The 24,282-nt window shown below is 41.3% G+C and overlaps 1 protein-coding gene across 7 annotated transcripts in view; it reads left to right on the top strand.

The window, feature by feature from the left end:
• Positions 1–24,282, top strand: part of BCAS3 (BCAS3 microtubule associated cell migration factor) — a 1,710,065-nt gene that overhangs the window by 558,710 nt on the left and 1,127,073 nt on the right. For all 7 annotated transcript variants that reach the window (XM_073573260.1, XM_073573307.1, XM_073573290.1 and 4 more), the window contains one exon: positions 6,278–6,542. In XM_073573260.1, the coding sequence (XP_073429361.1) occupies positions 6,278–6,542 (265 nt within the window). The remainder of the gene's footprint in view (positions 1–6,277; positions 6,543–24,282) is intronic.

The following is a 24,282-nucleotide window of genomic DNA, read 5'->3' as shown; positions in this document are numbered from 1 at the left end:
CAGGATCTGAGTCCATGGTGGCGTAGTGTGTTACTTATGGTAGGCCTTGTTACATTGGTCCCAGCTCTCTGCAGTTCATTCACTAGGTCCCCCCGCGTGGTTCTGGGATTTTTGCTCACCGTTCTTGTGATCATTCTGACCCCACGGGGTGGGATTTTGCGTGGAGCACCAGATCGAGGGAGATTATCAGTGGTCTTGTATGTCTTCCATTTTCTAATTATTGCTCCCACAGTTGATTTCTTCACTCCAAGCTGGTTGGCTATTGCAGATTCAGTCTTCCCAGCCTGGTGCAGGGCTACAATTTTGTTTCTGGTGTCCTTTGACAGCTCTTTGGTCTTCACCATAGTGGAGTTTGGAGTCAGACTGTTTGAGGGTGTGCACAGGTGTCTTTTTATACTGATAACAAGTTTAAACAGGTGCCATTACTACAGGTAATGAGTGGAGGAAAGAGGAGACTCTTAAAGAAGAAGTTACAGGTCTGTGAGAGCCAGAAATCTTGATTGCTTGTTTCTGACCAAATACTTATTTTCCACCATAATATGCAAATAAAATGAAAAAAAAACAGACAATGTGATTTTCTGGATTTTTTTTTCTCAGTTTGTCTCCCATAGTTGAGGTCTACCTATGATGTAAATTACAGACGCCTCTCATCTTTTTAAGTGGTGGAACTTGCACTATTGCTGACTGACTAAATACTTTTTTTCCCCACTGTATATGGGGGTAGGTTTAGCTTCAAAATCTGTTTATTAATATTACAAATTGTACCTAGCTATAGACATATGGACTGTCTAGTGTACCTTGTGAGGTAGGCCTTGCACATGTGTATTTGACAATATTAGTGAGAATTCATACCGCCACTCTACCTTTCCTAGACATTTTCAATATAAGGATATGTACAGTATTTGATGAATGTAGTGATTTTATTCTACACAAGAGGACACTATTATATATCTGACAGGAGTCATTAGAGGGCAGATGTCAGTAAAATCTTTAATTTGTGTTCTCGGGCTTTGGGCTTAAAACATTAAGTGATCATGTCTTATCATATTAGCTAGCATTGCTGCTTTTCAGCGCAGGGGTCCTGGGTTCAAATCCCACTAAGTGCAACATTTGTTTGACGGTCGTATATTCTCCCTGTGTTTGTGTGGGTTTTCTCCTTGTGATGTCCTTTCCTCCCATGCTCCACACAAGCATTCTTCAAATCCTGTAGGCTCCATAATCTTCTTTTTATATATTTTGATCTTTAGTTCTTTCCATAAATTTTCAGGTCAGGTGATTGACTGGGACATTCTAGCAGCTTAATTTTCTTTCTCTGAAATCAATTGATAGTTTCCTTGGCTGTGTGTTTTGGAGCATTGTCTTGCTGAAATGTCCACCCTCATTTCATTTTCATTATCATGGGGTATAGCAGAAGATTTTTATAAAGAATGTTTTGTACATCTGTCCATTCATACGTCCTCAATTATATGAAGTCTGCCAGTGCCGTATGCTGAAAAACGGCTCACACCATGATGTACCCACTTCCAAACTTCGCTATTGTTATGGTGTATTTGAGGTTATATGCAGTGCCTTTTGGCCTCCAAAAATGGTGTGTATTATGTTATCTACAGAGTTCAATTTTGGTTTCTTCTGACCAGACTATATTATTCTCCCAGCATTTCTCAGGCTTGTCTAAATGTTGTTGAGAAAACTTTAAACACGCTTGAACATGCTTTTTTGTTCAGCAATGAAGTCTTATATGGTGAGCTTAAATACAGCCCATGGAGGTTGAGTGCATTACTTACGGTTTTATTTATTGTTTTCTTTGAAACCATTGTACCTGCTGATTCCATCTTTTTCTATAGATCTCCACAGGTGGTCCTTGTCTCTTGGGGGAAAGGGGTCACTATTGGTTTAGCTGCTCTACTCTGTTAACTGCAGTTCAGAAATATACTTTACAGAAGACACAAGGGCTAGTGATTAGTGAACGTGCTCGGATAATGTCTTATACAGGCATGGTCGGGTGTTATCCCAGTATCTGAGAGTGCTCGTATATTGTTTGAGTCCTTGTGGTTGCATGATTTGTGGCTATTAGACAGCCTCAACACATGCAGTTATTGCCTGTTTGCAGCTGCAGGGACTCAAACATAATATACGATCACTCCCAGATGCTTGATTAACACCCGAGTATGCTCAGATAAGAAGTTATCCGAGCACATTCGCTCACCACAAATGAAGGCCAAAGGAAAATTTTATGGACATACTCTGTAACCTGTACAGAGGTAACTGTGCAGAAAGGGGAGAAGGCTAGCTGTGACCATCAATTTTTGGTCAATATCGGACTCCTTGTTATTTTCCAGCTTTATTATGAAGGTAATATTGATGACACATTCCCTTTAATGTTACCTGACCCTGAAAAGTTATGCTATCTTCATCAATTTTGGTGATGTGGGGTCTCTGTTTGGCTGGCTACACATTATATTTGCCACTACATTCAGTGGCTGCTTTGGGGCTTGTGTCCGAGCTCCTCGCAAAATGTGATTTGGGCTTATGCTCCGTCTATTTATTATGATACAGACAGAGTTTCAGTTGTGCATCATTTTCAGCCATAATCACCTAGTTTGAGGTTGGCAGAACATTCTTAGTCAACATCTTGCTTTCTTCCTCCAATTGGCATACATAGGTGAACCCAGCCTTACCTTACACGGCAATATTAGCAGATATCATGTCTGGATTCAATATTACCAATACATTAAAGAGGTTGTCCACTAATTTTACATTGATGGCCTATCCTTGGGATAGGTTATCAATTTCTGATCCGCCGGGGTCCAGCAGCGACACGACACCCCCGATGATCTGCTGTAATTGGCGAAAACAACCGATGTCCGGAAGTACTTAATTGCGGTCTACCTGTAGTGGCTGGGGATTAGTACTGCAGATCCATCACTTATTCAGATCAGTAGAAGGGGGATGTCTTGTACCGTGTGGCAGACACTACATGTGTATGGCCAGCACCGCAAGTAAGCACTTTTGTGTGGCAGTGGCCAACACCGATAATTGATGATTGGCCGAGTTTCGGACCCCGCCGATCAGACATTGATGACCTATCCTAATAATAGGCCATCAATGTAAGGCCATGTGCACACGTTGCGGATTCTGCTGCGGATCTGCAGTGTTTCAGGCTCTGCGGGTCCGCAGTAGATTTAGCTGCGTTGTACAGTACCATTGTTTTCAATGGTAAACTGAAAAACGCTGTGCACATGCTGCGGAGTTTTCCGCGCGGATTTGCTGCGGGTTCAGATCCGCAGCATGTCAATTCTTTGTGCGGAATCCGCAGCGGTTTCGCACCTTCTCCATTGTAGAGGTGTGAAACCGCAGGGCTAAACCGCAGGCTAATCCACAGGTAAACCGCAGATCTTTTGACCTTCGGATTTTCCCAAATCCGCGTGGACAAATCTGCAGCACCTAAAACTACGTGTGCACATAGCTTAAAAGTATTGCACAACCTCTTTAATGCCTTTGCATCCATAAAGCTAGGTTTACATTACATTTTGCTATTGCATTGGTGCATGCAAGAGAAATCTTCAGGCACACAATGAAAATACCAATAAACCCACCACTCCCCATTCACTTTGAAGAAGTCAAACAAGGTGGTGTGCATCAACATAGTTTTTTTTCTCTTTACTATAAGGAAATCAACAGCTGCATTTTCCAGAAAAAAATCCTCCATATTTATTTATTCAGTGGACCTTATGTAGGTCAGACATTGGGGAGTACTTCCTTGATACCACTGAAGTTCAGCCCTAATATGATATGAACAGAACCTAAAATCAACTCTACTAATTAAAATAAATAAAAGCATATAAGAACAAATACGGTATGATCTTACAAACGTCTTCAGATAATCTAAAATTAAAAACAAAATAATTTTTAGTATGCATTGTAAACTGAGCATTTATGGTATTTAGGAAGAACAATATCAAGAGACTTGTCATCCACAATTGTGAACAGACATATCCTGGATACAGGAAAGACCATTAGTGCCCACATGGCTAATCTTTTGGCAGGTCTTTACAAATATAAGCAATTATGTGTTAACAAAGCCTGGCAGATACAGCTTGGGAGCAATTTTCAATATATGTTTCAGTGTCTAGATAAAATAATCATTCTTTCACATAAACACTTATTGTAAGCTGTGGAAGTTTGATTGTCAAATGAACTATGTTTACATTCAGGAAGATTATTTTTTATTATTAGTACTTTTCAGAAATAGTAAGCAAGTGATTTACTTTGTGCTAAGTAAACATTTTTATACATTTTTAGTATTCAATCATACCGTATATACTCGAGTATAAGCCGACCCGAGTATAAGCAGAGACCCCTAATTTTGCCACAAAAAACTGGGGAAACTTATCGACTCGAGTATAAGCCGAGGGAGGTGCTGCACAAGGGTTAATGGTGGTCCAAAAAGATGCTCCATAGATAAATACCCACATAAAATGCTGCACTAGAGTTAATGGTGACCCAAGAAGATGCTCCATAGATAAAATACCCCCCATAAAATTCTCCACAAGGGTCTCTACTCAATAATGAGCAAAGGGTCTGAATACTCATGACCATGTGATATTTCAGTTTATCTTATTTAATAAATTTGCCAAAATTTCTACATTACTGTTTTTTTTCAGTCAAGATGGTGTGCAGAGAGTACATTAATGAGGAAAAAAATGAACGTTTTTGAATTTACCAAATGGCTGCAATGAAACAAAGAGTGAAAAATTTAAAGAGGTCAATATTTTCCATACCCACTGTACCCTGAGTTTTATGTGCAGATTTTCCTGTAGACTTGCATTAGATGCAGAAAATGCGCAGGCAAAAAACAGTGTTAGAGGGTGTTTCCATGGCAGACACGCATCAAAACACATGCAATCCACACCTGTATCAATAACATTTTTTCAAATACAGCTACCAGCTTGTATCAAAATCAAAGCAGCTTTATTTAAAACCTGACATACCAAAAAAGACAAAAACTGCAGCTTTAAAAATGTGTAACCTAGCTTATCTAATAGGGGCAGAAAATCTGCAAGGTCAAAAACTCACCAAAAGCTCAATGTTGGAATGTAGCCTAAAGCCCCCGTCACACACAGCAATCTCGCTAGCGAGATCGCTGCTGAGTCACAAGTTTTGTGACGCAACAGTGATCTCACCAGCGAGATCACTGTGTGTGACACTTAAAAGCGACCGGCCCCCTGCCGGGTATCGCTTATCGACCTCGAATGGCCTGGACATTTTTTTCATCATTTGTCTCCCGCTGGCCAGCATGCATCACTTCGTGTGGCAGGTGGGAGACCAGCAATCAGCGAGCTGGAGCTGGTAACCAAGGTAAACATCAGATTTCTAAGCGCCGCACGGTGCTTAGAAACCCGATGTGTACCTTGGTTACCAGCTCCCTGCACCAGCACGCTGGTATCTTAACGTACACTGCGGGTAACTAAGCGACGTGCGTCGCTTGTTACCCGATTGTCGCTGTCCTGATCGCTGGTGAAGCTGCCTGTTTGGCAGCTCACCAGCGATCATGTAGTGACACACCAGCGATCCTGACAAGTTCATATCATTGTCAGGATCGCTGGTGAGTCGCTATGTGTGACGGGGCCCTAAGGCCACGTGCACACAGTCAGTATTTGGTCAGCATTTTACCTCGGTATTTGGTCAGTATTTTACCTCATTATTTGGTCAGTATTTTACCTCCGTATTTGGTCATTATTTTACCTCAACATCTGTAAGCCAAAACCAGGAGTGGGTGATAAATACAGAAGTGGTGATGTGTTTCTATTATACTTTTCCTCTGACTGTTTCTCTCCTGATTTTGGCTTACAAATACTAATGTAAAAAACTCAACAGATACTGAACTCGTGCACGTGGCCTAAATGTGTGCGCATACCCTTGATGTGCACTTTTCAGAGTATTGCAAATTGCCCATGCTGCAGTTTTCTAACTCCAGGTTCTTGTCCTCTGCTGCTGAAGAGTGCCGCTTGTATGTACCATACACTGGTGGTGGTCATTTTGCCTTTCCAAATCGAAGTCTATGACAATCTTGTCATGCTCCTGAGCGGCAATGCTTATATGTGATCTCTCTGAAGCTTTTTGTGTAACAGAAAAATTTAATATATTTATGTTTACATTGGCGATATCTAATTTTCATAAGAATTATGTGTATTGAATTCTGCTGGGAGACTGGATCCATTTACTAGGCAGTTATGTTTTTATTTAAGCATTAATTGTTACTTGTGTTTAATTTTAGGTGCAGGACATTTGCTTCAGCCATGACTGCCGATGGGTGGTGGTCAGCACTCTTCGTGGCACTTCCCACGTATTCCCAATAAACCCTTATGGTGGTCAGACATGTGTCCGGACACATATGTCTCCCCGCGTGGTAAACCGCATGAGTCGCTTTCAGAAAAGTGCAGGCCTGGAAGAGATTGAGCAGGAGCTCACTTCAAAGCAAGGGGGCAGATGCAGTCCTCTGCCAGGTTTGTCCAGCAGTCCATCTGGTTCTCCCTTACATGGTGAGTATATAGTATGACTGTGGCACTTCTACATGGGTGGGCATTCACTATGTTCTTGGAGACCGCTTACTATAGTTTGCAGCTATTTAAGCTTGACCACTTTCAGATGCAGCTGGAAATCTTCTTTTTCACACCAGTCAGCAGGAAAGAAAAATCTATTTTTATTTTTACTGAAAACATACAGAAATCAGCTTGAAGTAGTTACAGCATTCATACAGTTGTAAAAGCTTGTTAAAAATTCTAATGCTTTGAAATATGTTAAGCATGTAGAAAGAAAAAGGTTCCAAATTTCAGGAATGTATATGTGTTGTAAATATGAATCTGCCATTTATAAATTGTCACATAACTCACAATCTAACGTTGCCTCGGCATAGTGCATAGTGGACGTTCAACCCCTTAGACCCCAACCTCACTGCATCTGAGAATTGGGAGGCCCATTTTTGTTCTAAATATGAGAAAGACATATTTTTTAAGTTCCTTTAATTTAAATTATTGGAAGTATCCAAAACTGCCTGGCAAGTGCATTCCTCTGTGTTTTCCCCAACTATCACAGTTAGTGGCATTGATGAGAACTCTTAATAGTATTTTTAATTTTTCATTTCTATGGACTGATTTGGTGCATAACACAGAGAATATATCCTATACTTTTGTGACATAACTAACAGCAAAGTAAAAATAATGATTTTTATGGAATAAAACTATTAGCTGTTTAATATTTATGGTGCTGGAAGCAAAATTTTGGGAGCCAATTGCGGAAATGTATGGCAGAGTGATGACATGGGCACAAAAGCTTTTAACCCCCTCATCACTGGAAGACTGTGATTGTCAGCCTGTCATGGAACTAGCTGAGAGTTGAGATAATATTGATCCTGACGATTTGAGACCATTGATGCGACAGTCAATTGTGAGAACACCACAAGTGATTAAAAAAAGGTAGAACATCCCCCTTGTCCTTAGGCTCCCACGTCAGGACTGAGAAGGCTTATGGTTATATTTGTAAGCCTGCAGACCAATAAAAGACTCAAGGATTGCATGTTCTTACAATATGTGCAAATGATGTCCCTCTCAGACAAATCTTTTCAAAAACCAACCTAAAAAAAAGCACTCCAACAATGCTCACAAAAATGAATATATTAATTCCTATGTAAAAACAACTTGCTGTAGATATGTTCAGTCTTTTGAGTGTCTTTTAACTGCTTCTTGTTTCCAAAGATGCCAAGCAGTTAAGAGACGTGAGCTGAACATCTTTTAGTTGTTTTATTCACATTTTGGATATCTCTGTTGAAACATTATAACAGTATATTGACATTGTGTTTAATACAAAAGTAGAGTTAACAAAATGTTAATTTTTGCAACATCAAAGAGAAGAACCTGATAAACATAATGTAAATATGCAAATTGCCTCTTATTTAAAGAGGTTATCCACTACTAAGACAACCGCTTCTCAATCTGAGTATTTGCCCTCATAAAAATAAAACACTTGTACTCACTTCCAGTGCCAGCTCCATTCCAGTGGTGTCTGCACTTGCGTTCCTGGGGCTCACATGAGGTTATATCACGTGAGCTCTGCGCCTTATCAGCGCCGGTGTCGCATTCCTCGCCTTTAAAAAAAATAAATCTTTATTTTTATTTAGCGCTAACATATTCCGCAGCGCTTTACAGTTTGCACACATTATCATCACTGTCCCCGATGAGGCTCACAATCTAAATTCCCTATCAGTATGTCTTTGGAGTGTGGGAGGAAACCGGAGTACCCGGAGGAAACCCACACAAACACGGGGAGAACATACAAACTCCTTGCAGATGTTGTCCTTGGTGGGATTCGAACCCAGGACCCCACCACTGAGCCACCGTGCTGCCTTTAGATGTATGAGTAATTAAGAATATGTTAGAGCTGCGGCTGCTTTCCCACACCCTCCTATATGTCCGAAAGCGGGGACAGTGACACCAGCGCTGATTGGGCGTAGAGCTCACGTGAGTCCCAGGAATGCAAATGCCGACGACGCCGGCACAGAAGGCGAGTATAGGTGTATTTATTTTGAAGTTGGCAAACATTCAGATTGAGAAGGGGTTATGCTACTAGTGGACAAGCTCTTTAATTTCCCGTGGCAGCATTTCATTGCCAAGACTTCCTTAGCAAACTTTGCACTCTGCATGTGTAGAACTTTACCCCTTAAACTGCATAATATAAATACAACACTTAAATGCTGTTGCATGTTGTCTGTCACGCTGCTGCTATGCAGGTAGATGCAAGCTCCACTTTGTGGCAATATTGTGGAGGGAGGACTGCACACAGCAAGGGCAGATCTGCAGTGACGTGGCAGCAGTATAGTCAAACAAGCCGAGTCGATATAGCCTGTAGCGCAGTACCAAATGAATAAACAAACACAGAGTCAGAAGCAAGCCAAATGGGTCAGTACCGGTTAGGAGCAGATATGCCGAAGACAAGAGACAAACAGCAGGTGTGGGTCCAGGCCGAGTCAGATACTAGCGTGTCCTAAACATTAAAGGAAAACAATGAGTCCGGATGGGTAGTGGGGGACAAACAGACACGGGTAAAGTCAGCAATAGCAGGAAGACAAATCAGGGTACTACCAGAGGCAGATACTCACGGCGTATTCAGAAAATATAACTGACATGTCCTGCAGGACGTAGCAGGAGAAATAGCAAACCTGAATCCAAAATGAGGCCAGGCAAAGTTAACTCTTGATATGATCAGTCCGGGAAAAGGGCAGACTGGACTCAAAACCCGTACTGGATCATGACACTGTCATAATACAATGCTATACAACCATGCTGTGGTTCTAGCTATTAGATTGCCATGATTGAAGTAAGGACTGGTATGCACTGTCAAATGTGAAATGTTTTGAAATGTAAAGGAGGTGACCAGGCTTTGGGTTCAAGTATGCAGTCACTCCATTTGACTACAGATTTGTGAGTCTTCACAGTTGGCACTGATAGGATTCCAATACCGGGATCAGGTTGGTCATGCAACCGCAAGCATGAGAATTGCATATTTCTGGCCATATGCCAGCCTTTCTAAATTCATTTGCATTGAGGAAAGCCGTGCACGCTTAGTTGGCACGTGACCGAATGTATGCAAATCGCATACTTGCTGTCATTCTCCTGCCCTCTCCCAGCGCTAGCACTGGAGAATCATAAAAGCTTGCAGTGTATGTGCAGTGAGGATTTACAAGTTTGCAGTCACATTGAATAACTGCAGACTTGAACCCCAAGCCTGGATAACTCCTTTAAGACAGAAGAGGGTTATGTTAAAAACTGAAAACGGCTGATTTCCTAAGCTATATTAGTAAGAAAACAGCCTTAATTTGTGGCAAAAATCTATATAATTCTTTGGACCACCTTTATTATGTGTTTTAAACAAATTTCTGTCATGCTTGAAAAGGTGGTGTGACCTATAGGTAAGTAAGTATAGAAAAGCTAAAGGAAAACAATGGATTGGTACCATGTTAGCCAGTTGAAAAAATAATGCTGTCAGTGTGAAAACAAGATAATTATTATAATATTATTATAATAATAATAATAAATTTTATTTTTATAGCGCCGACATATTCCGCAGCACTTTACATTTCAGAGGGGATTTGTACAGACAATAGACATTACAGCATAACAATAATCACATACAGTAGATTATAACAAATAACAAGAGGAGTGAGGGCCCTGCTCGCAAGCTTACAGTCTATGAGGAAAGAGGGAGACACGAAAGGTGGGTGGTAACAGTTGCTCTGATTGTATGGACCAGCCATAATGTTAAGTGTGTAACAGTACAGACACAGAGGGCTAATGGATGCATAAAGCATGTGGGAACATGATGCTGGGAACCTGGTTATGGTAAAACTTTTGGCTCTGCCACACAGGGATAGGTTAGGTTAATGTGTTGAGGCGATAGGCCAGTCTGAATAAATGCGTTTTCAGGACACGCTTAAAATTGTGGGGATTGGGGACTAATCGTATTGACCTGGGAAGTGCATTCCAAAGAATTGGCGCGGCACGTGTAAAGTCTTGGAGACGGGAGTGGGAGGTTCTGACTATTGAGGATACTAACCTCAGGTCATCAGCAGAACGGAGGGCGCGGGTAGGGTGGTATACTGAAACAAGAGAGGAGATGTAGGGTGGTGCTGAGCCATGGAGGGCTTTGTGGGTGAGGGTAATAAGTTTATACTGAATTCTGGAGTGGATGGGTAGCCAGTGTAATGACTGGCACAAGGTAGAGGCATCGGTGTAACGATTGGTGAGGAATATGATCCTGGCTGCAGCATTCAAGACAGATTGGAGAGGGGAGAGTTTGGTAAGAGGGAGACCGATTAGAAGAGAGTTACAATAGTCGAGACGAGAATGAATAAGAGAAACAGTAAGAGTTTTTGCAGAGTCAAAAGTAAGAAAAGGTCGAATTCTAGAAATGTTTTTGAGGTGCAGATGACAAGAGCGAGCCAGTGATCGAATGTGGGGGGCAAAGGAAAGCTCGGAATCAAGTATGACCCCAAGACAGCGGGCATGTTGCTGGGGAGTAATAGTGGAACCACACACAGAAATAGCAATGTCGGGTATAGGTACATTAGTAGCGGGAGGAAACACCAGGAGTTCAGTCTTTGACAGGTTCAGTTTCAGATATAGTGAGGACATGATATTAGACACAGCGTTTAGACAATGGCCAGTGTTTTCTAGAAAGGCTGGCGTGATGTCAGGAGAAGAAGCGTATAATTGGGTGTCATCAGCATAGAGATGGTACTGGAAACCAAATCTACTGATTGTTTGACCAATAGGGGCAGTGTACAAGGAGAAGAGGAGGGGGCCTAGAACCGATCCTTGAGGAACCCCAACAGTAAGGGGAAGGTGAGAGGAGGAGGAACCGGCAAAAGAAACAGTAAAGGAGCGGTCGGAGAGATAGGAGGAGAACCAGGAGAGAACGGTGTCCTTGAGGCCAATGGAACGGAGCATAGTGAGGAGGAGCTGATGATCCACAGTGTCGAATGCTGCAGAGAGATCCAAGAGAATTAGCATGGAGTAATGACCATTTGATTTAGCTGTTAGCAGATCATTAGAGACTTTAGTGAGGGCAGTTTCAGTGGAGTGTAAAGAGCGGAAACCGGATTGGAGAGGGTCGAGAACAGAGTTTTCTGAGAGATAGCGGATAAGACGGGAGTGGACCAGGCGTTCCAGGAGTTTAGAGATGAAGGGAAGATTAGAGACAGGTCTATAGTTAGCGGCACAGTTTTGGTCGAGGGATGGTTTTTTAAGTAGTGGATGTATGATGGCATGCTTAAATGAGGAGGGAAAAATACCAGAAGAGAGAGAGAGGTTAAATATTTTAGTTAGGTGAGGGGTGACAGCAGGGGAAAGGGACTGGAGGAGATGTGACGGAAATGGGTCACTGGTGTAAGTAGTTGGGCGAGAAGATGCAAGGAGCCTGCTTACTCCTTCTGTGACTGGTTCAAAATCATAATAATATTATATCACTAAGAGCATTAGTATAGAAAAGATCATGGCACAAATTATGAACCTGTGCACCTAAATTGCACCATTGTTGTAACTTGATGGACCAAAATATATCAATTAATAGAAGGTGTAAATTTACACTAAGCCGTCTAGAGATGCACCAACATTATCAAATGGCACATTAAACTTTGAAAAATTTGGTACACTATACAAGTGTCTAATATGAACTCTTTAAAATTCAGTCTTAATAAATCGGCCCAAAATGTTTTAGTACACACTTTTTTTTCCAGCTTTTTAAAAATGTTTTGCATTTTTTTCTTCATTACAAGTCATTTTATTCCAGGTTTTCTCATAGCATTATATGAGCTGTATGTGAAAAAAAACCCTGTTAAGTAGAAAAACAATAGAGTGCTGATAAAACTCGACACACATACCCAAAGAGAAAGTGCTGTGTGTGTGGAGGCGTCCTAACATACAGTTAGGTCCATATATATTTGGACAGAGACAACATTTTTCTGATTTTGGTTCTAGACATTACCACAATGAATTGTAAACAAAACAATTCAGATGCAGTTGAAGTTCAGACTTTCAGCTTTCATTTGAGGGTATCCACATTAAAATTGGATGAAGGGTTTAGGAGTTTCAGCTCCTTAACATGTGCCACCCTGTTTTTAAAGGGCCCAAAAGTAATTGGACAATTGACTCCAAGGCTTTTTCATGGACAGGTGTGGGCAATCCCTTCGTTATGTCATTCTCAATTAAGCAGATAAAAGGCCTGGAGTTGATTTGAGGTGTGGTGCTTGCATTTGTTAGGTTTTGCTGTGAAGGAAACATGCGGTCAAAGGAGCTCTCCATGAAGGTGAAACAAGCCATCCTTAAGCTGGAAAAACCCATCCGAGAAATTGCTACAACATTAGGAGTGGCAAAATCTACAGTTTGGTACATCCTGAGAAAGAAAGAAAGCACTGGTCAATTCATCAATGCAAAAAGACCTGGGCGCCCACGGAAGACAACAGTGGTGGATGATCGCAGAATAGTCTCCATGGTGAACAGAAACCCCTTCACAACAGCCAACCAATTGAACAACACTCTCCAGGAGGTAGGCGTATCAATATCCAAATCTACCATAAAGAGAAGACTGCATGAAAGTAATTACAGAGGTTTCACTGCACGGTGCAAGCCACTCATAAGCATCAAGAATCAAAAGGCTAGACTGGACTTTGATATAAAACATCTAAAAAAGCCAGCACAGTTCTGGAAGAACATTCTTTGGACAGATGAAACCAAGATCAACCTCTACCAGAATGATGGAAAGAGAAAAGTATGGCGACGGCGTGGTACAGCTCATGATCCAAAGCATACCACATCATCTGTAAAACACGGCAGAGGCAGTGTGATAGCTTGGGCATGCATGGCTGCCAGTGGCACTGGGTCACTAGTGTTTATTGATGATGTGACACAGTACAGAAGCAGCTGAATGAATTCTGTGGTATTCAGAGCCATACTGTGTGTTCAGATCCAGCCAAATGCAGCCAAACTGATTGGTCGTTGTTTCATACTACAGATGGACAATGACCCAAAACATAAAGCCAAAGCAACCCAGGAGTTTATGAAAGCATAGAAGTGGAATATGCTTGAATGACCAAGTCAGTCACCTGATCTCAACCCTATTGAGCATGCATTTCACTTGTTAACCCCTTCACCCCCAAGGGTGGTTTGCACGTTCATGACCGGGCCAATTTTTATAATTCTGACCACTGTACCTTTATGAGGTTATAACTCTGGAACGCTTCCATGGATCCCCGTGATTCTGACATTGTTTTCTCGTGACATATTGTACTTCATGTTAGTGGTAAAATTTCATTCAAATAACTTGCGTTTATTTGTGAGAAAAACGGAAATTTGGCGAAAATTTTGAAAATTTCGCAATTTTCCAACTTTGAATTTTTATGCCCTTAAATCACAGAGATACGGCACACAAAAAACTTGATAACTAACATTTCCCAAATGTTTACTTTACATCAGCACAATTTTGGAACCAAATTTTTTTTTTGTTCGGAAGTTATAAGGGTTAAAAGTTGACCAGCGATTTCTCGTTTTTACAACACCATTTTATTTTTAGGACCACATCACATTTGAAGCCACTTTGAGGGGTCTATATGATAGAAAATACCCAAAAGTGACACCATTCTAAAAACTGCACCCCTTAAGGTGCTCAAAACCACATTCAAGAAGTTTATTATCCCTTTAGGTGCGTCACAGGAATTTTTTTGAATATTTAAAAAAAAATGAACATCTAACTTTTTTTCATAAAAAAAATACTTCAGGTTCAATTTTTTTTATTTTACCAAGGGTAACAGGAGAAATTGGACTGCAAAAGTTATTGTGCAATTTGTCCTGAGTACGCTGATACCTGATATGTGGGGGGGAACGACTGTTTCGGCGCATGGCAGAGCTCAGAATGGAAGGAGCGCCGTTTGACTTTTTCAATGCAAAATTGGCTGGAATTCAGATTGGACGCCATGTCACGTTTGGAGAGTCCCTGATGTACCTAAACAGTGGAAACTCCCTACAAGTGACCCCATTTTGGAAAGTAGATCCCCCAAGGAACTTATCTAGATATGTGGTGAGAACTTTGAACCCACAAGGGCTTTACAGAAGTTTATAACGTACAGCGGTACAATTAAAAAATCATATTTTTTCCACAAAAATGATCTTTTCACCCCAATTTTTTTTTTCCCAAGGGTAACACGACCTAAAAGTTATTGTGCAATTAGTCCTGAGTACGCTGATACCCCACATGTGGGGGTAAACCATTATTTGGGCGCATGGCAGAGCTCGGAAGGGAAGCAGCGCCATTTGACGTCTTTGGCTGGAATTGAGATCGGACACCATGTCGCGATTGGAAAACCCCTGATGTACCAAAACAGTGGAAACCCCCCACAAATGACACCATTTCGGAAACTAGACCCCCTAAGGAACTTATCTAGATGTGTGGTGAGAACTTTGAACCCCCATGGGCTTCACAGAAGTTTATAACATAAAGCCATACAATTAAAAAATCATATTTTTTCCACAAAAATGATCTTTTCACCCTCAATTCTTATTTTTCCAAGGGTAACAGGACCCTAAAAGTTATTGTGCAAGTTGTCCTGAGTACGCGGATACCCCACATGTGGGGGTAAACCACTATTTGGGCGCATGGCAGAGCTCGGAAGGGAAGCAGCGCCATTTGACGTTTTTGGCTGGAATTGAGATCGGACACCATGTCGCGTTTGGAAAACTCCTGATGTACCAAAACAGTGGAAACCCCCCACAAATGACACCATTTTGGAAACTAGACCCCCTAAGGAACTTATCTAGATGTGTAGTGAGAACTTTGAACCCCCATGGGCTTCACAGAAGTTTATAACATAAAGCCGTACAATTAAAAAATCATATTTTTTCCACAAAAATGATCTTTTCACCCTCAATTCTTAATTTTCCAAGGGTAACAGGACTCTAAAAGTTATTGTGCAAGTTGTCCTGAGTACGCTGATACCCCACATGTGGGGGTAAACCACTATTTGGGCGCATGGCAGAGCTCGGAAGGGAAGCAGCGCCATTTGACGTTTTTGGCTGGAATTGAGATCGGACACCATGTCGCGTTTGGAAAACTCCTGATGTACCAAAACAGTGGAAACCCCCCACAAATGACACCATTTTGTAAACTAGACCCCCCAAGGAACTTATCTAGATGTGTGGTGAGCACTTTGAACCCCCCAGTGCTTCACAGAAGTTTATAACGCCCAGGCGTGAAAATAAAAAATTCGTATTTTTTCCACAAACATGATCTTTTAGTCACCATTTTTTTATTTTCCCAAGGGTACCAGGAGAAATTGGACCCCAAAAGTTGTTGTCCAATTTGTCCTGAGTATGCTGATACCCCATATGTGGGAGAAAACTACTGTATAGGCACACGTCGGGGCTCGGAAGGGAAATAGTGACGTTTTGAAATGCAGACTTTGATGGAATGGTCTGCGGGTGTCATGTTGCCTTTGGAGAGCCCCTAATGTACCTAAACAGTGGAAACCCCCACAAATGACCCCATTTTGGAAACGAGACCCCCTAAGCAACTTATCTAGTTGTGTGGTGAGCACTTTGAAACCCCAAGGGCTTCACAGAAGTTTATAATGCCCGGGCATGAAAATAAAAAAATCGTATTTTTTCCACAAACATGATCAATTAGTCCCCAATTTTTTCATTTTCCCAAGGGTAACAGGAGAAATTGGACCCCAAAAGTTGTTGACCAATTTGTCCTGAGTACGCTGACACCCCAAATGTGGTACGCTGACATCCCATGTGTGGGAGAAAACTACTGTATGGACACACGTCGGGGCTCGGAAGGGAAGCAGTGACGTTTTGGAATGCAGACTTTGATGGAATGGTCTGCGGGTGTCATGTGCGTTTGGAGAGCCCCTGATGTACCTAAACTATTGAAACTCCCCACAAGTGACCCCATTTTGGACACTAGACCCCCCCACAGAACTTATCTAGATGTGTGGTGAGCACTTTGAACCCCCAAGTGCTTCACAGAAGTTTATAACGCTCGGACGTGAAAATAAAAAAAAACATTTTTTTCCACAAAAATGATATTTTTGCCCCCAATTTTTTATTTTCCTAAGGGTAACAGGAGAAATTGGACCCCAAAAATTGTTTTGCAATTTGTCCTGAGTAGGCTGAAACCCTACATGTGGGGGTAAAACACTGTTTGGGCGCATGGCAGAGCTTAGAAGGGAAGGACCACCATTTGACTTTTTCAACTCCGAATTGGCTGGAATTGAGATCAGACGCCATGTTGCATTTGGAGAGCCCCTGATGTGCCCAAACAGTGGAAACCCCCAATTCTAACTCCAACCCGAACCCCAACACACCCCTAACCCTAATCTCAGCCCTAACCCTAGCCCTAACCCTAGCCCTAACCCTAATGGAAAAATGGAAATAAATACATTTTTTTTATTTTACTATTTTTCCCTAACTAAGGGGGTGATAACGGGGGGTTTGATTTACTATTTATGGCGGTTTTTATATTTGGCAGCTGTCGCACGCTAAAAGACGCTTTTTATTGTAAAAATAGTTTTTGCATCACCACATATTGAGAGCTATAATTTTTCCGTATTTTGGCCCACCGAGTCATGTGAGATCTTATTTTTTGCGGGACGAGTTGACGTTTTTATTGGTACCATTTTCGGGCACTTGACATTTTTTGATCGCTTTTTATTCCGATTTTTGGGACGCAGAATGAACAAAAACCAGCGTTTCATGAATTTCTTTTTGGGGGGTGCGTTTACACCGTTCCGCGTGCGGTAAAATTGATAAAGCGGTTTTATTCTTCGGGTCAGTACGGTTACAGCGATACCTCATTTAGGTCTTTTTTTTATGTTTTGTCGGTTTTATGCAATGAAAACTATTTTATATAAAAAATAATTATTTTTGCATCGCTTTATTCTGCGAGCTATAACTTTTTTATTTTTTCGCTGATGATGCTGTGTGGTGGCTCGTTTTTTGCGGGACAAGATGACGTTTTCAGCGGTACCATGGATATTTATATGCGTCTTTTTGATCGCGCGTTATTACACTTTTTGTATGGCGGTATGATAATAAATCATTATTTTTTGCTTCGTTTATTTTTATTTTTTAAGGGGTTCGCTAAAGGGGTTAACTAATGAGACAGTTTTATAGGGCATGTCGTTACGGACGTGACGATACCTAATATGTGTACTTTTATTGTTTTGTTTTTTTTTTATTTCCAAAAAATGGATTTATTGGGGGAATATTTTTTTTTTTTTCTAATTTATTTGGCGATTTTTTTTAAATTATTTTAACACTTTTTTTATTTTTTTTTTAACTTTATTAAATAGTCCCAGGTGGGACATCACTGTTCTGTGACAGATCGCTAATCTGTCACATCACAGATCACTGTGACAGATCAGCGATCTGTCACAGGCAGTGCAGAAGGCTTCCTCATGCCTGCGCTTTGCAGGCACTGAGGAAGCCAGCTTCCTGCAGGCCCCCGAAGGCCCCCGTCGCCATCTTGGATTCGGGGGCCTGCAGGAAAGGAGCCCCCCGCAGCAGCGCTGCACATTGCGCTGCCGTGGGGGGCTCATTGAAGCACGGAGGGAGCCCCCTCCCTGCCGATGCTTCCCTTTAACCCCCGGTACACCGCGATCATGTTTGATCGCGGTGTGCAAGGGGTTAACGTGTCGGGGGCGGTCCGTGACCGCCCCTGACACATTGTGCCGGGTGTCAGCTGTGATAATTGTGGATACCCTCAAATGGAAGCTGAGAGTCTGAACTTCAACTGCATCTAAATTGTTTTGTTTAAAATTCATTGTGGTAATGCCTAGAACCAAAATTAGAAAAATGTCTCTGTCCAAATATATATGGACCTAACTGTAGATATTATATTTACCTTACTCTATGGAGCAAAATGATGCTCCATTAATGTAGACAGGACACAGAAAAGGTGTGTTTCCTTTGTGATTTATTTAGCATTTTGTTAATAGTTCGTATTACAAATATGAAATTTAATACGGGACGCAGAACGGCTGAGACAGACATGGTCTGCAAATAATTAGGGCAACAGATGTGGTCATTGTGCTGTGTCTGACATCACAGAGAGTTCAGGACGGAAGTACCGGGGTACACCTTTCATCCCTTTGCGTCTGTTTTTTGTCAGAGGATGTTACAGGAGATTATTGCTGTTCCAGGATTCCTAAATATATTTGAAGTTTTAAGTAGATTTTACATTAAAAATGTAGCAAACGACCTGTGACTATTTCACATTGATTAATCCAGAGAAAAAGCAGTTTGCTTTTCTGTGTAATAAATCGTCTTGAATACTGTAACTCAAGACCAAATATCCATTTTGCCTGCTGCACACTGAAACACTGGACACATGACATATGCCAGAGGTGCCTTTCTGAAATAGGTGTAAATCATTGGCTAAATTTGTAGTATCGGTTTCAGTGTATTTTTGCCTGAAATAGTTATTTTGAAAATGTCACTTGATGTTAGCACTGCTTATAATACAGTTATTAAAAATGTCACACAGCTGTCGTCATTTGGTAGAATAAGGGTCTATTCACATTGTATGGAAGGTATCTATTACATAAGGAAAAGCTCCCCATGCATACATCTGACCCATAGACCCCATAAGCCTGGTGGACGCTGAAAAGTTACCTTGACTTTTAGGCATCATTACTTTTTTTCTCTGGATAGTGAAATTTAGTTTCCTCTCTTTTTCCGTGCAGGCAGGAACCGCAAAAAATTTCAGTCTGGGGCTGGAATATGGCACACAGTTGCCATAGGTGTATAAAATTAGCTAATATTTACCATCAACAAAAAATATTTTCCCAGTAGGTGACACCGGAAAATCTAATTCAGACATCTGTGTAAATTAGTCAGAGATCAGGACACAATGCACTGACTGGCTGGCGGCTCTCCTGACGGAAGAATGGCCCACCACTGTTTCAAGCCCCATTTTTCTTATTGTTATGCAAATCATGATCCTTAGGACAGTCTCTCATTGCCTTGTTTGCTCCTGCTACAATAGAATGGAAAGGAAGCACCCTTGGCACGTTGTCAAACCTTCATGAAGTAGCGGGTTGGGGATCACGTGTCCACATTGCCTCTATGGCTCTTATGTCTTGGTTTCCAAGGTTATTCATGTCTTTATGTGCTACTTTTGGATCTACGTCTTGTGTGTCCACGTTGTTCACAGAATAGGCACTAGTCCTTTTGCATATCATAGTCAGTAAGGGCAACGTATCAGTCACATCCACATAGCTTAGATGTATCCTCCAGATTTCAGATCAGGGAACAGGAAGGGAAATCATATAAATAAGTGATCTTTATTGCAAATAAACAGATAATTTATATGCAATATTAGAAAGAAAAACTTTTTTTTCCCCAGAAAAGTGAAGTGTTACATATATTGGTAACACACTGTTGAATCTTTCTCTTCATATTCAGAACGTCAATCACAGTTTAAAAATAATCTGTCACCGCATTTTGGCCTGCCGATCTGAAAGCTGGATATTGTAGAGACTGAGAGCCTGATTCAAGCAAAGTTTCACTTACTGGGGTGGTTCTTGTAGTTTTTGTAAAATCTCCCTATTCCCTTTCCCTTTTAATATCACTATTCCCTTTAAATCCACATTTATTTTCACAGCAAGATATAGAGGTGAACATTTAACTTGGAGTTGTTTAGTATCCTAGAGAACACCACCATTTCATTTTCATTCTATCCATATTTTACTTAACTATGTATTCGGTCATCAACTCCTGATAATAAAGAAATTCATTTGGAGGCTTTTTTTTCTATCATTAATATACCATTACTATTATTGGTAATGGCTTGGATACCGGCATGAAATAAATGGTAATTTAGCCAGTTTTGTTATCTTCTTTATCTATCTTTTTTACATAGCACTCATGTATCAACAGTGCAGTCAGAAATGTACCGTATGTATTTCTGTTCCTGAAAGAGATATCATCACAAATAATAATCATAAATTATAGGTCTGTTTTATAGTATAATACCTGGATGTTGTACCTCGAATATGCCTTGCGCCACTTATAATATTTTCTGAATTAAACAGAAGGCCCCATGTTTCATTTTATATACCGCCGTGATGGCAAAGTGGGCTATCAGGAATTCTTAAAGTATATCTTGTACTGGGATTTTGGGAGTAGATGATTATTATTATTAGATTTATAAATGACCTAATGACAGGCATGATTCCTCTCTGCCCTATTTTTTTATTATTATATATTAAACTGAATTGGAAGTATGTGAGTTAAGATACATTCATACCTTTCTGACACAATCTCTGTGTTTTGCAAAAAAAGAGATGGTAGAGAAGTGACTGGCGTCTTTATACCCAACCATAATTGAATGGATTTCGCTCATTAATCCTGTGACCTCATAAGCAATGACCGTACCATCAATGGCATCACCCTAAAAAATTCCACAAATTATGGGCTCCCCATTCTGCCATAGGGTCCAATTTACCATACTGATTTAGATTTTAATAATAATAATAATAATAATAATAATAATAATATTAATCTTTATTTTTTTTATATAGCGCTAACATATTCCGCAGCGCTTTACAGTTTTGCACACATTATCATCACTGTCCCCGATGGGGCTCACAATCTAAATTCCCTATCAGTATGTCTTTGGAATGTGGGAGGAAACCGGAGTACCCGGAGAAAACCCACGCAAACACGGGGAGAACATACAAACTCCTTGCAGATGTTGTCCTTGGTGGGATTCGAACCCAGGCTAACCACTGAGCCACCGTGCTGCCCTTTTTTGTTTTTTTTAGGAGGGTAATGCTGCAAATAAACTTAAATGAGATTTCTGAAATCTCCTGCACAATCTGCTTATTTTTTCTGTGCAGATTCAAAGCATTTTTGTAAAACTATAGCATGAATTCTTTTAACGTGTTTGCAGCATTTTTCACCCATTCCAATGAATGGCAAAAGAAGAATATAAAAAAGCGTAAATAAAAAGGACACACAAAAATGTGTCAAAAACATTTGGATTTTGCACAATGTTTTTTCTGCTTTCACTCTGGTTTCTGCTTCAAATACTTGTACACGTACCCATTGTTACGCTCGTACCCAGTCTGGTTAGCCCGAGCGTGGATTGTGGTCCCACAGTGCTGTGGACCGAGGAGAGCCTGGAGGGACTTGACTAAGTGCCTCCCCAAGACTAACCCCACATGCACAGCAAGTGACGGTGCCGCAATCCGAGGAAAGCCCGGGGAGGCGTGACAAGGTGCTACACCAGGACTAACCACTGTCACACGGCAGCTGAACCCTAAATGAGATATAAAGGTGCTAGCGTACACGACTGCTATACAGTCAGGCAGGTGTCACCTCAGACTGAAGGGACAAGAACAGTTTCAGGAAGGACAGGATCACTGGCAAATACAACTGGAATACAGGAGCAGGTAGGACCTAGTCTAGACTGGACGGACAAGAGACACAGATGCGGTCAATCAGGTAAATGCCAACGCAGTCAAGCACAGATGCAGTAAACCACAGATGTGGACAGGCAAGGAACCGCAGATGCGGATAGCCAGGGAACCACAGAGATGGACAGGCAGGACATGACTTTGTTCACAAGGAGTAGACGTAGTCAGGTTCACACAGGATGCATACAAGTATAGGTACGGAAAAGTTAGACTGGTACAAGTTCACACAGGTGAAAAAAAAACTTTTGTAGTACCAGCACACGATATAGGAAAATTAAAAAAAGCCTTTATTTAGTCCATCATTAAAAATTACGGTACCAAATGTAATAAAAGCATGTGTAGGCTTACGCGTTTTGGATCATATTTGACCCTTAATCATAGCATAAAATACAGGATAAATGTAGCACTTATCAAGGAAAAGCAACCAAAGAAGGCTGCCTTGGGTAACACCCACCAGAATCAGCTGTAATACCATCATCACTAATTCAAGGCTAGCAATAGTACCTCACTGGATTAACCCTATGATGCATCCATCTTATACAAACATGTTACAATGTGAATTCTCACTTAGTGATAATCTAATGGTTTAGTCACTTTTTAACCAAATTTTTATGCATATATAAATTCATCAGGAAGGTATGGGATTACAGGCGCACACCACCGCACCCAGCGAAAAAAAAAAAAAACTTTAAAAAAATTTTTTTTTTAAAGTCCCCCCCCTCCCCGCTGGGTGCGGTCAAATATGATCCGAAACGCGTAAGCCTACACATGCTTTTATTACATTTGGTATTGTAATTTTTAATGATGGACTAAATAAAGGCTTTTTTAAATTTTCCTATATCGTGTGCTGGAACTACAAAAGTTTTTTTTTTCACCAAGAATTTTCTCCCAGATGGGGATGGATTCATTCCGTGCAGCGAGATCATGGAAAGGAGGACTGGGCAGGCTGGACCAGGTGAGCTGAAGATTAATTCTAAGTTCACACAGGTTACTTACAAGGAAGTAGCTAGTGTACTCACCAAACACTAATGTTGTACAGCGACCACAGATTAGAGATAGGCACACATTCAGACACTGCAGGTTTCAGAGATATGAACAGGTTCAGATACAGCAGGTTTTAGGGATAGAAACCGGTCCAGACACTGCAGGTTACAGAGATCAGAACAGGTTCAGACACTGCGGGTTTTAGGGATAGGAGAAGGTTGAGACACTGCAGGTTTTGGGAAAGATCCAGACTTGCATGCAAACAGGTTCAGGAATTGATCCTAATTCAGACAAGGACAGACATAGGTACAGGTTCAGAGTTCGAGCCTGGGCATTCAGCTCCCAGGGTGGAAGAATCCAGAAAGATCAGATACAGGTACAGATTCAGAGTTCAGGCCTAGGTGTTCAGACCCCAGGGTGGAAGAAACAGGAAAGGACCTGGCAACTCATCAGTTGCACACACACTGAAAGAGGATATTGCTAAGCCACCTTCCAACAGGTAGAGGTGCCTTAAGTACCAATTGCTTCTCAGCAATAGGCTGGGGACAAATTAGGAGTGCATGCACTGTGTCATAACCAGCCACTTGGGAATTGAAGGCACTCTTACAGGGACCATCTTCTGCCTTGTATCTAGAAAAAATCATCTTAGAGGCAGGGAGGTTCTTGGGAAACTGTTCATTGGTGCAATCGTTGGAGATGTGTGGAGAAATCATCACCACTTCCCTTTCTTCGGAGACATCAGCGCACACTGACTCGACGACTAGCATTCCAGAAACAGTGACAAGTGATTAGAGATAGAAATTCGTTCAGACTCTGCAGGTTCATATACTGCAGGTTTTAGAGATAAGAGAAGGTTCAGACTCTGCAGGTTTCAGAGATAGGGACAGGTTCAGACACTTCAGGTTTTAGTGATGGGAACAGGTTCCAACACTGCAGGCTTTAGAAACAGGTTCAGACACTGCAGGCTTTAGGGCTAGGAACAGGTTCAGACGCTGCAGGTCGTAGGGATAGGTACAGGCTCAGACATGGCAGGTTTTAGGGATAGGAACAGGTTGACACAGCAGGTTTTGGGAAAGATCTGGACTTGAATACAAACAGGTTAAGGAATTGATCCTAATTCAGACAAAAAAAGACACAGGTACTGGTTCAGGGTTTGGGCCCAGGAATTCAGGCCCTAGGCTGGCAGAAACAGGGAGGACCTGGCAACTAAGCAGTTGCACACATGTTGAAAGAGAACGTTGCTCGGGCACCTTCCAACACGTGGAGGTGCT

The sequence above is a fragment of the Dendrobates tinctorius genome, unplaced genomic scaffold (genome assembly GCF_039654945.1).
Source record: "Dendrobates tinctorius isolate UK_male_01 unplaced genomic scaffold, ASM3965494v1 ptg000007l, whole genome shotgun sequence".
Taxonomy (NCBI): Eukaryota; Metazoa; Chordata; class Amphibia; order Anura; family Dendrobatidae; genus Dendrobates; species Dendrobates tinctorius.
This window is presented reverse-complemented; position numbering and strand designations above follow the sequence as displayed.